This window comes from Cervus elaphus, chromosome 23 (genome assembly GCF_910594005.1).
Source record: "Cervus elaphus chromosome 23, mCerEla1.1, whole genome shotgun sequence".
Classification (NCBI taxonomy): domain Eukaryota; kingdom Metazoa; phylum Chordata; class Mammalia; order Artiodactyla; family Cervidae; genus Cervus; species Cervus elaphus.
In genome coordinates, this window is record NC_057837.1 from 67,199,730 (window position 1) to 67,212,226 (window position 12,497).

The 12,497-nt window shown below is 49.4% G+C and overlaps 1 protein-coding gene across 1 annotated transcript in view; it reads left to right on the forward strand.

The window, feature by feature from the left end:
- The window catches only part of PPP1R16B (protein phosphatase 1 regulatory subunit 16B), a 109,854-nt gene extending 99,027 nt beyond the window's left edge, over positions 1 to 10,827 (forward strand). The window contains exons 8-11 of the mRNA XM_043883368.1: positions 541 to 616; positions 1,258 to 1,387; positions 1,480 to 1,648; positions 5,877 to 10,827. Of these exons, the coding sequence (XP_043739303.1) occupies positions 541 to 616; positions 1,258 to 1,387; positions 1,480 to 1,648; positions 5,877 to 6,386 (885 nt within the window). The 3' untranslated portion in view covers positions 6,387 to 10,827. The remainder of the gene's footprint in view (positions 1 to 540; positions 617 to 1,257; positions 1,388 to 1,479; positions 1,649 to 5,876) is intronic.
- The last annotated feature ends 1,670 nt before the right edge of the window (positions 10,828 to 12,497 follow it).

Genomic DNA, 12,497 nt, shown 5'->3' on the forward strand with positions numbered 1-12,497 from the left:
GTAGTTATCACCCACAGGGCTGTGAGAGAGGCCAGCTTGTGGCCAAACTGCTGACCTTTGGGCTGGGAGTTGGTTCAAAAGAACAACAGACCCACTTAGGGTATTGACTACAGCCAGCGTGTAGGATGTGAAAAGACCTATGGAGTTTGCAAAAAGGATTGTCGAGTTGTGTCCTAACAAGATGACAATTCAATTTGCCAAATTAGAAAAGTTCCCACATTGCTGTCTTGAGTTTTTCCACTTGTTTCCCAGACAGAAATCTCTGTAGTTTTCGCCATTCCTGTTTAAACACCTGACCTCTCTGGAGTTAGAGCTGACTCCTTCTGTCCCTTGGTATGGCTGAGTCATGCTGGAGGAAGTGTCAAGCCCATTGCATCTGTCGGAGTTCCTGGCTTTAGGGGGCAGAGCCTTCCCTGGGAGTCAGCTTTGCCCTACCGTTCGTTGGATCACATCCTAAGAAGCTTTGAACTCACTCTTTCCAACTCCTAGGCTTTCTCAGCCATGGGCAGGGGGGAACCTGGGCTTCTTCCTGTGTTTCAGATGCAGATGGCAGAGCTGTTGGTGTCCCATGGGGCCAGTCTCAGTGCTAGGACGTCCATGGATGAGATGCCAATTGGTAAGTTCAGAAGGACCACACCTGGTACATACACTAGCACTCATTGATTTTTTTGATGAGTGGAGGATAAATGGTTGACTATATGGTTGGATAGATGGTAGATGGATAGTTTGATGAATAAATTAATGGGTGAATAAGTGGGTGAATGTATGGATGAATGAATAAGAGGATGGGTGGGTAGAGGATGAATCTATGGATGACTGGTTCAGTGAATAGGTAGACAGATGAACTAAAAGATGAGAGGGATTGAGTGGGTGGGGATATATGATTTCAATATCTTTCCACAATGTCTTGCTTGGGCTCCATGGGGTACCTGCTGGTTTCTCTCGATACATTTTCTATCAGTGGAGGATTGATGACTTCTCTTGGAAGCGATCAAAGGCATATGAATCCTTCAGTCATAGCTGGGAATTGGGACTGTGCATAGGACCTGGGGTTTCCTCTTCTTACACTCCTTTAAGGAGTGGGTTGTAGCCCAGGAAATAAGGCTGGCACTGCTTTTGCCCCTCCACCCACAGCACAAAAGATACTGGGAGTTTTCAGTGGGTTGGGATGGCAGTTCCTCTGGTCTGGAGGGTCCTCAGGGATCACCAGCCCCTTCTCTGCGCCCCGCCCCGCCATGGACTCCTCCACCCTTTCAGACCTGTGTGAAGAGGAGGAGTTCAAAGTCCTGCTGTTGGAGCTGAAACACAAGCATGATGTGATCATGAAGTCGCAACTGAGGCATAAGTCATCTTTGAGCAGGAGGACGTCCAGCGCGGGCAGCCGAGGGTGAGTCGGGGGCGGGACAGCCAGGGGTGCCCAAGGATGCTCCCGCCCATGGAGCCTGGAAGCAGCCTCCCACCACCCCCCTCTCCCCTTAGGAAGGTGGTACGTCGAGCCAGCCTGTCCGACAGGACCAACCTGTACAGGAAGGAGTATGAGGGAGAGGCTATACTCTGGCAGCAGCGGAGCGCATCCGAGGATCAGCGGAACTCTACCTACAACGGGGACATCAGGGAGACCAGGACAGACCAAGAGAATAAGGACCCGGTGAGAACTTGCCTCCCGCCCTGCCCCACTGACCACTGCAGTGGGAGGGGGACAGTTGGAACCCCACTTGGCATTGCTTCTTCATCTCAGAGCCTTTGGAGGGAGGCCAGCTGGCCATCGCCTTTAAACCAGGTGGATCCTGTCTGATGGGGGTGCCTTCCATGGTGTTTGAGGCGAGTGTAGGATGTGTTTGCGTCAGAGCTGGGTGACTGGCACACAGTAAGGGCTCATAACTGCCAGGGAGCAAGTGATCACCATGTGTCTGCTTGAGTTCCAGCAGAAGAAAGATTTTGTTCTGGCTTCCCAGAGGAGAAGGTTCTGTAGGGCAGCCTCTCTGGGAGAGAAGGGTGCTGAAACTTTTTTAGGGGAAACCTAACAAGATGTTGAGAATTGTGTTGAGATACTGGGTTGGAAGAAAATTTTTGAAAAGTAGTGGGGGGCTGGCAGAACATCTAAGAAAATGGCTCCAGGAGTAGATAACGGTTTGGGCGTTAAACAGCTTTCCTAAGAAGATGCTGTATTGTTTTCTGAGAACTATTGTAATGAATAGGTGGCTTGAAGTGAGAGAAATGTCTTTTCTCACAGCTCTGGAAGCCAGAAGTCTAAAAATCAAGGTGTCTAAAGGCTTGGTTCCTTCTGGGTATTGGAAGGGGACTCTGTTCCATGCCTGTCTCCTAGCGTCTGACAGCTCGGGCACTCCTTGGCTTTTTGCTAGCGTGCCTCCAATCTCTGCCTCTGTCTCCATGTGGCCTTCATTGTATATGGGTCTGTGTCTTTGTTTTCTCTTAGAAAGACACCAGTCATTGGATTAGTGTCCACCCTTGTCCAGTGTGACCTCATCTTAATGTAACTAATTATACCTGTGAAGACCCTACTTCCAAATAGGGTCACACTCAGAGATGTGGGGTGGATGTGAGTTTTGGGGGGATGCTATTTAAGCGTCTGCCTGCAATGCCAGAGACCCGGGTTCGATCCCTGGGTTGGGAAGATTGCCTGGAGAAGGAAATGGCAACCCACTCCAGTATTCTTGCCTGGAAAACTCCATGGATGGAGAAGCCTGGTGCAGGCTGCAGTCCATGGATTACAAAGAGTCAGACATGACTGAGCGACTTCACTTTCACTTTTCATTTGACTCAGTACTGATGCATTCAGGTCCATGCCTGGCTGCAGTCTTGCTGGGTGGAGTATGCAAGTTTGGGACCAGAGCAGAACTATTGGGCACAAGAAGGAAGGGGCTGACCATACCAGCAGTGGTGTGCCTTTGTGGTTCTACCATCACACAAAGAGCAGCTGAAAACATTTCTAGCCAATGTTGCTTGGAGGGATGCAAAGTGTCTCAGTGGGACCCTGCTTCCCTGCGTGAACAAGGAGGTCAAGTGAGGGCTTGTCTTGCTGGCAGGAGTGAAGGCATATGCTCTAAAGAATCTCCATTGTGAAGGGAGTTTGGGGGAGAATAGATCCACATATATGTACAGCTGAGTTCCTTTGCCACCCACCTGAAACTATCACAACATTGTTGATCAGCTATACTCCAATATAAAATAAAAACTTTAAAAAAAAAAAAAAAAAGAGGGACTTCCCTGGTGGTCCAAGGGCTAAGACTCCTCGCTCCCAATGCAAGGGACCTGGGTTTGATCCCTGATCGGGGGATAAACCACAACTACAGACCCAGCCCGGCCAAATAAATGTTGAAAAAAGATTTGATTCAAAGTGTTCTTTATAAAAGAGAGAATCCCCATAGAAGCACTGACTGGGATGGAGCCTGCACACTTGGAGCTTGTGTTCTGCCTCTTCCCACCTAAGCTTGGGGCTTAGGAAAGAAAAGAGTTGTAGATCGAAATCAAATCACATTTCAGATGCTTCCCCGATATGCTTTAATTATCTTTTCTTTGTGATTGAGGTGTAACTTGTATAACCTACAGAAATCTTAAATGAAATTTTCAATGACCTCTTACCAATGTGTACCTTTGGATGAAAGTATACGCATTTCTGTCACCCCAGAAAGCTCCTACGTTCCCTTTTCCAGACAGCCCTTCCACCCCAAAGATGTGAGAGTGTGCTCAGTCACTTCAGTCATGTTCGACTCTTTGGGTCCCCATGAACTGTAGGCCTCCAGGCTCCTCTGTCCGTGAGGATTCTTCAGGCATGAATACTGGAGTGGGTTACCATGCCTTCCTCCAGGGGATCTTCCCAACACAAGGTTCGAACCCAAGTCTCCCGCATTGCAGGCAGATTCTTTACTGAGTCAGCAGGGAAGCCCAGCTCAACCTGGTGCTCTGTGATAACCTAGAGGGGTGGGATGGTGGGGTGGTGGGAGGGAGGTTCAAGGGGGTGCTATATGCATACCTACGGCTGATTCATGTTGATGTTTGGCAGAAAGCAACACAACATAGTAAAGCAATTATCCTCCAATTAAAAGAGAAACGCAGGTTCTCAGGCCCCACACCAGATGGACTGAATCATAAATCCTGGGGCTGGGACCCAGCAGTGTGTGTTTTAACCAGCCCTCCAGAGGATTCGGATGCACGCAAGAATTTGAGAACCACTGATCTGAGGGCGTGTTTGCTCAGCCTGACTCCCAAGTCAGGTTTCTGACGGGACTCTGCACTGATAGCCCCCAGGGCTGGCCATGGTACCCACGTTTGGCAGAGCTGACTCCCTGATAGCTGGCACAGCCGTGATGAGACCACCCTGTCTCTTCAACCAGTGGTTCATTATCTCAATTGTATAAGAAAATCACCTTGGGGAGGCGTTTGTTTTTGTTTTTAAAGCTGATGTCCAGGCCGTAATCCCAGCTGATTAAATCAGTCTCCAGGCTTTGGACTCAGGCATTGTATTTGTTTATTTATTTATTTATTAACAAATAGGCTTTATTTTTTGAGTAGTTTTAGGTTTACAGAAAAATAAGTGGGGGGACTTCCCTGGTGGTCCAGTGTTTTAGACTTTGCTTCCATTGCAGGGGGCAGGGACTGGGGAACTCAGATTCCACGTGCTGTTGTGTGGCCAAAAAAAAAAAAGAAGTTTTTTGTGTGTCTTTTGACCCTGTTTATAGTGATTTTTGGTATGCTTTATATTTTTGTTACTGTCAAATGTATCCACGTTTTCCTTAGAGTTTCTAGGTAGCAGCTCCTTTTAAAGCTCTCATTACCCAAGGATTGCTAGGTGGAAAAGATCTCTGAGTAAGAATCACTCCCATTTGGAGCAGAGATAACCCCAGGAGTATAGAGAGAGAATTCTCAGTGACCAAAAAGCCCAATTAACATTGACTTACACACACAAAAAGAATGCACTGGCTTGGGTAACTGGAAAGTCTGGGCCAACTGGATCCGGGGGCTCAGAACATATCATCAGGGGACTTCCCCGGCAGTCCAGTGGTTCAGACTTCACCCTCCAATGCAGGGGCTGCGGGTTCAATCCCTGGTCAGGGAGATAGGATCCCACATGCCTCGAGGCCGAAAATCTAAAACATAAAAACAGAAGCAATGTTGTAATAAATGCAGTAGAGACTTTTAAAATGGTCCACATCAAAAAATCCTAAACTTGATTGGATTCGCTGTCCATACATAGGGCTTGTTTTCCAAAGAAAAATATTGTTTAGAGTAGCAAACTTATAAGCCTGCTCAGGCATGTTGTAAAGCCTCTGGAAAAGTAACTTGGAGCAAGTTTTGTGAATGGAAATGTAGTGCTCAGGTCACATTCTGCTTTAAAAAGTTGTAACAAATACAGATGAATTAAAAAAAAAAAAATTAAAAAAAAAAAGAACATATCACGAGGGTGCAGTGTCTCTGTCGTCTCTCTCTTCCTTAATGTTGGTTTCACAGCCAAGCAGGCCCTTTGGTGTGCTGTCTCCCCAGTTTATGATTCTCACCCCTGCCATTCCTACAGAAACAGAACTGCTCTTCCCCAATTTTTCTTGCAGTAAGTCCCAGGGTTGAGTTTCATGGAACCAATTTCTGAACCCATTCCTGAACCAATTCCAATAGTGAGTTTATTGATTGGCCAGGTCCTGGGGTCATGGCTTATCTCCTGGAGCAAAGATGGGAGTCAGTCGGGTCTATCAAAACCCACAGACTGGTGTGGTTCCCCAGAGGAAAACGGAGGTCTTATTACCCAGTTAGGGAAAATGGAAGAGGACAGGTTCAAGCAATCATGCCCTCAGTAGAGGCGCAAGTCGGGGCGGGGTTCAGCTCTGCCAGCCAGCTGATGACGTTGTCCTTCTCACCCTCAGAACCCCAGGCTGGAGAAGCCCGTGCTGCTCTCCGAGTTCCCCACCAAGATCCCACGCAGCGACATGGACGTGCCTGTTGAGAACGGCCTCCGGGCTCCGGTCAGCACCTACCAGTATGCGCTGTCCAACGGGGACGTCTGGAAAGTGCACGAGGTGCCCGACTACAGCATGGCCTATGGCAACCCTGGCGTGGCCGACGCCACCCCGTCCTGGAGTGGCTACAAGGAACAGAGCCCCCAGACGCTTCTGGAGCTGAAGAGGCAGCGGGCTGCGGCCAAGCTGCTCAGCCACCCCTTCCTGAGCACCCACCTGGGCGGCGGCGTGTCCAGGACGGGCGAGGGCAGCAGCGAAGGCAAGGCCCCCTTGATCGGAGGCAGAACTTCTCCGTACAGCAGCAACGGGACCTCGGTGTATTACACGGTCACCAGTGGAGACCCCCCGCTCTTGAAGTTCAAGGCCCCCATAGAGGAGATGGAGGAGAAGGTCCATGGCTGCTGCCGTATCTCCTAGTCTCTGTGGGATGGAGGAGAGAGATGCATGGGGAGAGGGACCCTGGAATCCAGGCCAGCCCAGCAGCCCTGGCTGGGGGTGGGCGGGGGGGCAGCTGGGGTGGGAAGGGGGAGGTGGGCTCTGCATTCCTCTGGAACACAGAGCCCACCTCTCAGCCAGCTGCCCATAGCATCACCACTTCCCATGGTTCTGCTTCTTGCCGCATTGTCTGCCATCAAAAAACAGGGCCCTTCGTGGCTTCGTGACTCATCCTGCTGTCAGATTTTGGGAGGGCGAGCTGGGATTCCAGTTCTGTTGTTGGTCAAGGCTTCTCTGGACCCATACTCACATGTCATATATCAATACACACACACATACACACTCACACTCAATCAACGTGTAGGAATGACACAACCGGGCTCATGGGAAGCAGATGGGACCGAGAATATGTGAGCTCTTCCTAAGAGGACTGAGGTTAAGATTCAGCGTTTGTCACCACTGCCAACATGGCTTTAGCAGGGGAGGGGACCTGCTAAGCTGAGACCGGTCTTCCTGCCCAGAGTCCTGCCAGGGCTTGGTATCGTCATCCCCATCTGGCAGGAGCAGGAGGTCTTCTCTGTGTTCAGAGGGAGCTATGGTAAAGAATCTGCCTGCAATGCAGGAGATGGGGGTTTAGATCCCTGGGTCCAAAAGATTCCCCGAAGAAGGGAATGGCAACCCACTCCAGTATTCTTGCCTGGAGAATTTCATGGACAGAGGAGCCTGGTGGGCTGCAGTTTATGGGGTCGCAAAAAGTCAGACACAACTGAGTGACCGACACTTTGACTTTGATGAACCCACAGTGGGTGGATGAGATGGGTGTAGACCTCCTTCCCACGGCCTTGCCGGTGCCCAGAGCCATCTTTGTAAGCACCCAGGGGCCAAGGTAGAATGCCAGGTAATTCTGCTCCTGGAATAATCAAAATCTATTTTGCTCTTGGATGGAAGCATCAAAATGTGGCGAGGAGAGGGAAAAAAGGTAGCATTTTCAAAAGTGTGTTGGATAAAATAATTCTTTTAGACTGTAAAACTCCAGGTTGGGGACGGGATTGCTGAATTAGCTTCCTTTCACAGACAATATCATGATCACTAGGTTTTAGTGACTGGTATTGAAAAAAAAAAAAATGAAGCTAAGGGAGAAGCTTCAGTTGGAAGGGCTTTTCCAGGGAGAGAGGTGAGTTCATGTTTTTTCTACAAACATCTCTGTTTAGATGACAGAACCCAGCGCCCTGGCTGAGCTTTGTGACTGGTCAGATGGTTTCAGTCCAGCCTGTCTCACCCAGTCCTCAGACTGAGCCATCAAAGTGAGCAGTGTGGGGGCTGCTGTGGTCCCCACCTCTCCCAGAGTGAATGTTCAGGACTCCCAGCCCAGCTTTGCTTTTTTAGGAATGCCTGGTGAGATGGGTTTTCCAGTTGGCTCTTGTGAGCTCCTGTCTGGCCCAGGGGCTGCTATCCTGCTCCTGCCCAAGCCTGCAAATCCAAGGTGCCCATCTGTGGTCCAGCATCGTGCACTGCATTCAAGTGGTGCTGCTGGAGTTGGGTCTTGCGCCAGCTTTACAGTTTCATGGCCCCCAATCTTTCTGATGCTGGGGAGGGAAGACTACGAGGGACAGAATGTCTGCCACCTCTCCACTGCATCCTCTCATGAGCCCTTTGAAATTGTTGCCCACGAGTTGGGCACTGTTCACAGGCTTCGCCAAAGCCTACTGGTGTAACTAACTAGCTGCAGGTCTGTTTCCTGCTCTGTGCGCCTTTTACTTGTCCTAAAACTACCTCTTTAGAGCTCTGAAGGGGGCCCCTGAGGTCCAGATTTGGAAATTTGGGGGACAAATCTGGATTTCCTTTAATCCTTTTCTTTCTGAGCCTATGAGAAATTCTCCCTGTGAGACATCTGGGCCAGAGATTGGGGCTGGGGGAGGGCCCCCTTGTGCCACAACGCTAGTAAGGGGATCCGCTGTTTGTCCCAGTCCTCCACTGTGGCCCCCAGGGCTCCTGTGGCCCAGAGGCAGAGCTCGACCCCAAGGGCTCTGGCTGATGCTTCACCAGGCGCAGGGCAGCTGGGCCGGAGAGCAGGGGCCTCAGGAGTCACTCCGCCCCGGTGGCTCCTGGCTGCAGGGAGAGTCACAGCATCAGACAACTCCCACCCCAGTTTCAGGGCGGATCTAGTGTAGGGTGGAAAGTCAGGTCAGGTGACTGCAGACAGCTGTGCGTGACGCCTGCCACATCTCTGGGGTCTGGGGCTGGCTCTCTTATCATCTCATCCTATGACTGGGTCAGGGCAGGAATGATCCAAAACACGCATACCTTTAGGCTTTAAAAACAGTGTTCACATGAGACTGACACTGGAATTCCTTTTGAGCTACGAGCTGGGAGGTCCCGAGGGAAGCCACACGCTCCTAGGAGACAGCCGTGCAGGTTTTCGGATCTGTTTGCTCAGAGGCCAGAGACTGAAGGCATTTATTGCCCCTTCTGAGTCCTTCTGGCTATTTCCTCCCTTCCTCCCTTGCTTCCTGCCTCCTGGGCTACTGTCTCCCACCTGGAAGGCTGGGAATCCCAGCTGATTGCCTGACAGGAGCCAACTGCAGGCTCTTGGGCAGCATTAGCTCATATTTTCAGTCAGGGATAAACCATTTCCATCAAGTCCCAGGGGAACTTTCCCTGTGGATCTCCTTGGTGTCAAGGGACAAGCTGGGGCCAAAGTCATTGAGTTTTTCACTCTGTAGTTTATTGAGTAGCTGAGGCTCACCAGGCACTGTGTTAGGCTCTGGGGATAAAGGAGGAATGAGGTAGAGTGAGGACACTGCTCTTTACAGTTCTCATCCTTGGAGGCCCACGAGTACCAGCAACCCCCATTTGATTCAGAGACAGAAAAGCTGTGTCCTGGTCCATCAACCCTTTGCTTTTCTGCTCTTGAGAATCCCTGGACTGTAGATTCCTTTAGTTTGGAGGTTGCTGACATGGCCACCCTTGGATAACATTTGCCACTAAATGGTGGAGATGCTGGGTCTTGTGTTCCAGGTAGATACCACCTGAAGCCTATCTGGAACTTTCAAGGATAGCTGCCTTCCAGCCAGCATCTTTTGGGCACTGTCTAACAGCAGTTTGAAGTCAGTGTCTAGAAGAGCTAGGAGCCTGGAATTTGCTGCCAAATGCATCTCAGCTTCTTCAGCTCATTGTCTCTTGCTCGTTTATTACCTAATCCTCCTGCCCCACCAGTGGATAGTGGGAGGAAAAGGAGCTTCTCCTTTAACAACGAAGCCTTTCCTCATAAGTCTGCCTCTGTTCTTGGCAGATAGAGAGCAAGGAGCAGGGAGAAAGCTGGCAAGATCGACCAGATGCCCAGCTCCTGGTTAGACCCAGGTCTGGTGGCAGTTCCTGGCAGATGAAAGGAGGCTGTTTCTAAAGCATGTGCCACATAGCTCCTTGTGAGCTCCAGCCCTTGCTCCCACCCTGAAAATTGGTGACACCCACCAGAGACTGAGCTGCTGGCTAGTAGCTCAAGGAAGTTGAATGAACCACAAGCCTAGGTCTTCTGAAGACTTCAGGATGTAATGCTCCATCAGAGTATGCAGCATTGATGAAACTGCTCTGTACTGTTTGATCAATCTCAGCAGGCTTAGAAAAGTTAACAAGGATGTGTCCCCTGACCTACCCACCAGTTGGCCGGCCTTGTCATAACATGAGACGCATTTTGGTTATTGGTGTCAGATACCTTTTGATTGGGAGTTCTCTCTCCCACTTGCTTTTCCAGAGCAGAACACTGGGATGCTTTCCAGAAGCGCACTTCTTACAGGATGCCTAGAAAGACTCTATTTAACTCTTGCTATTGTGACCTGGGGACAGCCTCCCCTCCCCCAGGGCACCTAAGAGCCAAGGGTCATGTGGCCAGTGGGTGACTCTGCAGAAGTGACTGCCTTTGCTAGAAGCACTCCTCGACAAGAGTCTCTTGTTGGCCAGTTGGTCAGAGGGCCTGCTTCCCATGGGCGCTGTGAGTGCCAAGGTGCGGGGCCTGGCTCTGCGCACCCAGGAAAAGTCTGCAGATCCCCAGCCCCCCCGCAATAATTCACCAGACCAGAAGCCACTGATGTACAGAGAACACTTAAGAAAAATGTATTTTATGTGAAAAAAAGTTAAATCTCTGTATACTGTATCAGCAGCTTTGTGTAAAAATGGCAATCAAGAGAGTCTAATATATTTAAAACCTTTTTTAAAAAAAAATCCTTGCAGATCTTTGATATTGTATTGAAGTAACTTCCAGGTAAGCTCCTTGCCACACGTGGCAGTGGTGGGCCATTCGAGACCGTGGCTCAACCACATCCCAAAGGGGCGTGCCCCTGGAGTCGCTTCCAATTGCCAAGGCCTGTGACAGAATTGGCTGTTAAAGAGTTTTTAATTAAGATGAATTAAATTCCTTTTAATAACACCTGCTCGGTGTGGCTGTGGTCATTGCTATGAGCTTGCTTGAACTATAAGGATTTGAATTCACAAAGAGGTGATGCCTGAGATAGTTGGTAGGGGAGGCTTCCCTGTCCCTGCCCCCACCACAGAGGCCTCTCCTGGTTGGCCCCTGAATCACAGGGAGGCCTGAGGGCTCAGCCATGGAGCAGGTATCTTTCTAGACTGCAAGAAGATGAAACAGGATGAAATCAAGAAAAGAAGGGTAGTTGAAAATGACCTTCAGGGACTTCCCTGGTAGTCCAGTGTTGAGAATCTGTTTTCCAATCTAGGGGACCAGGGTTCGATCCCTGGCCAGGGAACTAAGATCCCACATGCCTCAGGACAACTAAGCCCATGCTGCGTGTGCAACAAGAGAAGCCCCTGCACCACAACTCGAGAAAGCCTGCAAGCCGCAATGAAGACCCAGCGAAGCAAAAATAAAGGACCTTCATCCTACCAAATGTTGCTTTTGAAATTAACATGGAGCCCCGTGACAGTTCCTATAACATTCTCTCCCCACACTTAATTGTTTGTCTGATGACATATGTAACAGGGCTGCCTCTCTCTTCTGTTCTCTTGACCCGTCCTTCTCTTCTCCCCACTCCATCCCTGTCCTCCTCATATAGTTTACAGTGGGGAAGTCAAATACTACTTCACATTTTTACAACAACTCAGGAGGTAAGACCGTGGTTATCCTCACTTCTGACCTCAGGCAATGGAGAGATTGATAAGCTCTAGGTTTACACAGTCCCAGACAGTGGTCCTTTCTTTCACCACATACAGAAATTTGTGGGTATCTTGGAAGAGGATGAAAAAGTGTGCTCTCTTGGACCCTTCTGGATGCTGGCTACCATGACAGGGACACACAGAAGTTCCCACACTTGGGCTTGAAAAACTTCACAAACAGGCTGGGTTTGGGGAGAGAGGATGAACAGAGATATCTGTGTAGCAGTGGACATTCATTGATTTGAAAAGTATATTGTTTTTAAAATGCTAGTGGTAACCTCTCATATTTATGAAGAATTTACAGTTGTACATATGTCTTTTCACACAAAGGGAATGAGGCATGAAAATTGGCTATTAGATTTAGCACTGTGGAGCTCATGATGATCTTTTAATTAATTAATTAACTTGGATGCATTGGGCCTTAGTTGTGTCTAGCAGGATCTTTCCTTAGGGGTGCACAGATTCTCTAGTTGTAGCGGCATGTGGCAATTTAGTTCCCCAACCAGGGATTGAAGGTGGATTCATAACCACTGGACCACCAGGGAAGTCCCTCATGACGAGCATGACAAGAGGTTTTGGTTGAGCAGTGAGGAATGAGTCTGATTGGACAAGATTCAAGACAGAATGGGAGGAAGACTGGAGATGGCAAGTATAGACAGCTCGTTTGAGGCTTTATGCTATAAAAGTGAGAGAGAGAGATAGGGAGGAAGCTCTAGAGGGATGTAGGGTCAAGAGAGGGTTGTTTGAAGGGTGAAAAATATTTCAGAATATTTGTATGCTGATAGGAATGAAACAGTAAAGCGGGGAGACTGATCATCCAGGAGCGAGGAGAGAATTGCTGGAGACATAAGCTTAGTAGTAGAGGGATTGGTGGTTACTGCCCAAATGGAAGGTATCAGAGACAAGCTCAGGGGCAGTTCATCCATAGTA